Raw genomic sequence first — 7,653 nt, forward strand, 5'->3', positions numbered from 1 at the left:
ATACACAGGAGACCTCTATACAGCACAGGCCGGTGTACGGGGGGTTATACACAGGGGAGCTCTATACAGCACAGGCCGGTGTACGGGGGTTATACACAGGGGATCTCTATACAGCACAGGCCGGTGTACGGGGGGTTATACACAGGAGATCTCTATACAGCACAGGCCGGTGTACGGGGGGTTATACACAGGAGATCTCTATACAGCACAGGCCGGTGTACGGGGGGTTATACACAGGGGACCTCTATACAGCACAGGCCGGTGTACGGGGGGTTATACACAGGAGACCTCTATACAGCACAGGCCGGTGTACGGGGGGTTATACACAGGAGACCTCTATACAGCACAGGCCGGTGTACGGGGGTTATACACAGGGGATCTCTATACAGCACAGGCCGGTGTACGGGGGTTATACACAGGAGACCTCTATACAGCACAGGCCGGTGTACGGGGGGTTATACACAGGAGACCTCTATACAGCACAGGCCGGTGTACGGGGGGTTATACACAGGAGATCTCTATACAGCACAGGCCGGTGTACGGGGGGTTATACACAGGGACCTCTATACAGCACAGGCCGGTGTACGGGGGGTTATACACAGGAGACCTCTATACAGCACAGGCCGGTGTACGGGGGGTTATACACAGGAGACCTCTATACAGCACAGGCCGGTGTACGGGGGGTTATACACAGGAGACCTCTATACAGCACAGGCCGGTGTACGGGGGGTTATACACAGGAGACCTCTATACAGCACAGGCCGGTGTACGGGGGGTTATACACAGGAGACCTCTATACAGCACAGGCCGGTGTACGGGGGTTATACACAGGAGACCTCTATACAGCACAGGCCGGTGTACGGGGGGTTATACACAGGAGACCTCTATACAGCACAGGCCGGTGTACGGGGGTTATACACAGGGGATCTCTATACAGCACAGGCCGGTGTACGGGGGGTTATACACAGGAGATCTCTATACAGCACAGGCCGGTGTACGGGGGGTTATACACAGGAGATCTCTATACAGCACAGGCCGGTGTACGGGGGGTTATACACAGGAGACCTCTATACAGCACAGGCCGGTGTACGGGGGGTTATACACAGGGGATCTCTATACAGCACAGGCCGGTGTACGGGGGTTATACACAGGAGACCTATATACAGCACAGGCCGGTGTACGGGGGTTATACACAGGAGATCTCTATACAGCACAGGCCGGTGTACGGGGGGTTATACACAGGGGATCTCTATACAGCACAGGCCGGTGTACGGGGGGTTATACACAGGGGATCTCTATACAGCACAGGCCGGTGTACGGGGGGTTATACACAGGAGATCTCTATACAGCACAGGCCGGTGTACGGGGGTTATACACAGGTGATCTCTATACAGCACAGGCCGGTGTACGGGGGTTATACACAGGGGGATCTCTATACAGCACAGGCCGGTGTACGGGGGGTTATACACAGGAGATCTCTATACAGCACAGGCCGGTGTACGGGGGTTATACACAGGAGATCTCTATACAGCACAGGCCGGTGTACGGGGGTTATACACAGGAGATCTCTATACAGCACAGGCCGGTGTACGGGGCGTTATACACAGGAGATCTCTATACAGCACAGGCCGGTGTACGGGGGTTATACACAGGAGATCTCTATACAGCACAGGCCGGTGTACGGGGGGTTATACACAGGGGATCTCTATACAGCATAGGCCGGTGTACGGGGGGTTATACACAGGAGATCTCTATATACAGCACAGGCCGGTGTACGGGGGTTATACACAGGAGATCTCTATACAGCACAGGCCGGTGTACGGGGGTTATACACAGGAGATCTCTATACAGCACAGGCCGGTGTACGGGGGGTTATACACAGGAGATCTCTATACAGCACAGGCCGGTGTACGGGGGGTTATACACAGGAGATCTCTATATACAGCACAGGCCGGTGTACGGGGGGTTATACACAGGAGATCTCTATACAGCACAGGCCGGTGTACGGGGGTTATACACAGGAGACCTCTATACAGCACAGGCCGGTGTACGGGGGGTTATACACAGGAGACCTCTATACAGCACAGGCCGGTGTACGGGGGGTTATACACAGGAGATCTCTATACAGCACAGGCCGGTGTACGGGGGGTTATACACAGGAGACCTCTATACAGCACAGGCCGGTGTACGGGGGGTTATACACAGGAGACCTCTATACAGCACAGGCCGGTGTACGGGGGGTTATACACAGGAGACCTCTATACAGCACAGGCCGGTGTACGGGGGGTTATACACAGGAGACCTCTATACAGCACAGGCCGGTGTACGGGGGTTATACACAGGAGATCTCTATACAGCACAGGCCGGTGTACGGGGGGTTATACACAGGAGATCTCTATACAGCACAGGCCGGTGTACGGGGGGTTATACACAGGGGATCTCTATACAGCACAGGCCGGTGTACGGGGGGTTATACACAGGAGATCTCTATACAGCACAGGCCGGTGTACGGGGGGTTATACACAGGAGACCTCTATACAGCACAGGCCGGTGTACGGGGGGTTATACACAGGAGATCTCTATACAGCACAGGCCGGTGTACGGGGGGTTATACACAGGAGACCTCTATACAGCACAGGCCGGTGTACGGGGGGTTATACACAGGGGATCTCTATACAGCACAGGCCGGTGTACGGGGGGTTATACACAGGAGATCTCTATACAGCACAGGCCGGTGTACGGGGGTTATACACAGGAGATCTCTATACAGCACAGGCCGGTGTACGGGGGGTTATACACAGGAGATCTCTATACAGCACAGGCCGGTGTACGGGGGGGTTATACACAGGAGATCTCTATACAGCACAGGCCGGTGTACGGGGGGTTATACACAGGAGACCTCTATACAGCACAGGCCGGTGTACGGGGGGTTATACACAGGAGACCTCTATACAGCACAGGCCGGTGTACGGGGGGTTATACAGAGGGGACCTCTATACAGCACAGGCCGGTGTACGGGGGGTTATACACAGGAGACCTCTATACAGCACAGGCCGGTGTACGGGGGGTTATACACAGGAGATCTCTATACAGCACAGGCCGGTGTACGGGGGGTTATACACAGGAGACCTCTATACAGCACAGGCCGGTGTACGGGGGGTTATACACAGGGGATCTCTATACAGCACAGGCCGGTGTACGGGGGGGTTATACACAGGAGACCTCTATACAGCACAGGCCGGTGTACGGGGGGTTATACACAGGAGACCTCTATACAGCACAGGCCGGTGTACGGGGGGTTATACACAGGAGACCTCTATACAGCACAGGCCGGTGTACGGGGGGTTATACACAGGAGATCTCTATACAGCACAGGCCGGTGTACGGGGGTTATACACAGGAGATCTCTATACAGCACAGGCCGGTGTACGGGGGGTTATACACAGGGAGATCTCTATACAGCACAGGCCGGTGTACGGGGGGTTATACACAGGAGACCTCTATACAGCACAGGCCGGTGTACGGGGGGTTATACACAGGAGACCTCTATACAGCACAGGCCGGTGTACGGGGGGTTATACACAGGAGACCTCTATACAGCACAGGCCGGTGTACGGGGGTTATACACAGGAGACCTCTATACAGCACAGGCCGGTGTACGGGGGGTTATACACAGGAGATCTCTATACAGCACAGGCCGGTGTACGGGGGTTATACACAGGAGATCTCTATACAGCACAGGCCGGTGTACGGGGGGTTATACACAGGAGACCTCTATACAGCACAGGCCGGTGTACGGGGGGTTATACACAGGAGACCTCTATACAGCACAGGCCGGTGTACGGGGGTTATACACAGGAGATCTCTATACAGCACAGGCCGGTGTACGGGGGGTTATACACAGGAGACCTCTATACAGCACAGGCCGGTGTACGGGGGTTATACACAGGAGACCTCTATACAGCACAGGCCGGTGTACGGGGGGTTATACACAGGAGACCTCTATACAGCACAGGCCGGTGTACGGGGGTTATACACAGGAGACCTCTATACAGCACAGGCCGGTGTACGGGGGGTTATACACAGGAGACCTCTATACAGCACAGGCCGGTGTACGGGGGTTATACACAGGAGATCTCTATACAGCACAGGCCGGTGTACGGGGGGTTATACACAGGAGATCTCTATACAGCACAGGCCGGTGTACGGGGGGTTATACACAGGAGACCTCTATACAGCACAGGCCGGTGTACGGGGGGTTATACACAGGAGATCTCTATACAGCACAGGCCGGTGTACGGGGGGTTATACACAGGAGACCTCTATACAGCACAGGCCGGTGTACGGGGGGTTATACACAGGAGATCTCTATACAGCACAGGCCGGTGTACGGGGGGTTATACACAGGAGACCTCTATACAGCACAGGCCGGTGTACGGGGGTTATACACAGGAGACCTCTATACAGCACAGGCCGGTGTACGGGGGGTTATACACAGGAGATCTCTATACAGCACAGGCCGGTGTACGGGGGGTTATACACAGGAGACCTCTATACAGCACAGGCCGGTGTACGGGGGGTTATACACAGGAGACCTCTATACAGCACAGGCCGGTGTACGGGGGTTATACACAGGAGATCTCTATACAGCACAGGCCGGTGTACGGGGGGTTATACACAGGGAGATCTCTATATAGGGGCAGGTTCGGGCGTTATAGGGGGAGTGACCATGGATCCGCTGGGCCTCGCCTGCCCCCTATAAAACCTCCGGCTCCCTATGTCGTCATGGTGCCCGCAGAGTGACGTCACGGGTGCAGTGTGACAGACAGGTCCCGGGCTATCACCCGCGGGCGTCCTCCCCACCCGCCACCCACTGGGGGCGTCTCCGGCCGTTACCATGGCTGCGGTGGGTGAGGCCGGGCTCTTCGGTGCTGTGTCGGTTCGGTATCGCTGTGCCCCGTAGGCCCGGCGGCGCCTCTACTTCCTCAGGACCTAGGAGTGAACATCCGGGTCAGCGGCTGCCGAGCTCCGGACACGCCTACCGCTCTATGCCGTCAGCCAATCAGAGCGTCTCCTCCCAGCCATCACCAAGTATGGAGAGCGTGACGTAACTGACAGGAAGGCGGAGCCTACGGGCAGGCGCGAGGGGCGGGGCCAACTGCTTTGTCACAATAAAGGAGGCGGAGCCTGAGAATAATAATAATACTAATCACCATAGTAACGTAATAATCACCATAATAATGTAATAATCACCATAGTAACGTAATAATCACCATAATAATGTAATAATCACCATAGTAACGTAATAATCACCACAGAAATATAATAATCACCATAATAACGTATTAATCACCATAGTAACATAATAATCACCATAGTAACATAATAATCACCATAGTAACGTAATAACAACTATACTAATAGAATAATCACCACAGTAATCATAAGTGGGGCTGCTGATAAGTCTTTGGCTTTGTGATGTTTTTTTGTTTCTATAGTAACTAATGTTACATCACATGAAAGTTTTATGTGTCTAATATATGTTTAGTAATTTACACAAATTTGTGTTTGTTGCTTATAGCAACAGTGTTCTCCGCACGCGGGAAAACAAAATGGCGGAGTCTAATGCGATATTCACAGCAACTGAGAGCAGAGGAGGATAAAATTCTTGTTTCTGAAAGGAAAGTCCGGGAAGGATATTCATGGTGATATGTCGCAGGCATTGGGGGATCAATGCCCTTCATATTCCACAGATAAGAACTGGGTTGCCAAATGTAAACCGGGCCACTTCAGCCCAAATGATGAGGAACGTCTTTGACGCCCGAGGGTGGTTGTTGTTCCGGAGATCGTTGATGCTGTGCACAACCTCATACTGGAGAATCCACCAATTTCAGTTAGAGCAATAGCAGACATCATGGGGATTTCCCGGGAACGTGTTTGTGTCATTATCCATGAACATGTGGATATGAGGAAGCTTCTGCAAAGTGGGTCCCCAAATGTCTGACCACAGATCAGAGGAGCAGCAAGTGACAACTTCCCGCTCTATTTGTCAGCGTTTCCGGACTGACAAGAACTTCCTGGAGCGACCGGTCACTATGGATGAGACCGGGATTTATGCGTATGACCCTGAGAACAAGGAGCAGTCAAAAGAGCAGAGGCACAGTGGTTCTCCTCGTCCAAAGAAGATCAGCCACTGAGGTGATGGCGTCTGTGCTCTGGGATAAGGAGGGCGTGCTGCTAGTGGACTACCTTCAAAAGGGTTCCACCATCAATGCAAAGTATTATATTAAACTGTTTGACCAATTGAAGGCCGCTTTGAAGGCCAAAAGGCTCAGCGAGCTGTCCAAAGGAATCTTGTTCCTGCAAGACAACGCCTCCGCTCACACCGCACAAGCGACCACGGCAAAACTGGCAGAGCCGGGCTTCCAGCTGGTGACCACCCACCTTATTCACCAGGTCTAGCTCCCTTTGACTATCATCTGTTACCAAACTTGAAGAAACAACTCAATATACCAAATTTCACACCATTTCTGATGCCATGGCTGCTACGTGCTTGGTTTTAGGCAGAACTGAAATCCTTCTTTTTGCTGTTCTTACAGAACTTGGAATACGATGTAAGAAGTGTGATGTCATCAGTGAAGAGTGTGTGGAAGAAATGGAAAGTGTCATCAACCTAGCTCGTTTCTTTATGGGTAAAGCCAAAGACTTATCAGCAGCCCCTTGTAATAATGTCTCCATGTCACATGGGTGACTGATCCAGGATGATGGTGATATAATATAACATTGTGCCACGGAGGACGGTGACTGGATCGTTATAAGGCGCCAGATCTACTGCCGGTAATAACAGGACGCTCTGCTGATAACATGGCGGTTGTGTTATAGTTGTGCATGTTCTGCACTGCGCTGACACCGCCTGTTGGTGCGTCCTCTCTCCGCACAGAGCATCATATTCTCGACAGTGTCACCACATTACACCGGACCATGTGCTGCCGAGAATCATCGCACCTCACAAACAAGCGTGATTACACTGCAAGACAAGATAGGCCATGAGGCCTGCGAGCGACACTGAGCCACGGATTTATAACCCACGGGTATAATATACAAGTGTGCAGTCCACTAACACCGCACCAGTGTAGTGCGGGGTCTATCACTCTCTACCTGTCCTCCATGTGTAGTGCGCAGTCCTCCATGTGTAGTGCGGGGTCTGTCACTCTCTACCTGTCCTCCATGTGTAGTGCGGGATCTCTCACTCTCTACCTGTCCTCCATGTGTAGTGCGGGGTCTGTCGCTCTCTACCTGTCCTCCATGTGTAGTGCGGGGTCTCTCACTCTCTACCTGTCCTCCATGTGTAGTGCGGGGTCTGTCACTCTCTACCTGTCCTCCATGTGTAGTGCGGGGTCTGTCACTCTCTACCTGTCCTCCATGTGTAGTGCGGGGTCTGTCACTCTCTACCTGTCCTCCATGTGTAGTGCGGGGTCTGTCGCTCTCTACCTGTCCTCCATGTGTAGTGCGGGGTCTGTCGCTCTCTACCTGTCCTCCATGTGTAGTGCGGGGTCTGTCACTCTCTACCTGTCCTCCATGTGTAGTGCGGGGTGTCACTCTCTACCTGTCCTCCATGTGTAGTGCGGGGTCTGTCACTCTCTACCTGTCCTC

General features: G+C 53.2%; 1 protein-coding gene across 1 annotated transcript in view; it reads right to left on the minus strand.

The window, feature by feature from the left end:
- The window catches only part of CAPZB (capping actin protein of muscle Z-line subunit beta), a 57,446-nt gene extending 52,418 nt beyond the window's left edge, over nucleotides 1-5,028 (minus strand). Inside the window, 1 exon segment of the mRNA XM_075329314.1 lies at nucleotides 4,897-5,028. Coding sequence (XP_075185429.1) covers nucleotides 4,897-4,899 — 3 coding nt within the window. The 5' untranslated portion in view covers nucleotides 4,900-5,028.
- Between the last annotated feature and the right edge of the window lie 2,625 nt (nucleotides 5,029-7,653).

This window comes from Anomaloglossus baeobatrachus, chromosome 11, assembly GCF_048569485.1.
Source record: "Anomaloglossus baeobatrachus isolate aAnoBae1 chromosome 11, aAnoBae1.hap1, whole genome shotgun sequence".
Taxonomy (NCBI): Eukaryota; Metazoa; Chordata; class Amphibia; order Anura; family Aromobatidae; genus Anomaloglossus; species Anomaloglossus baeobatrachus.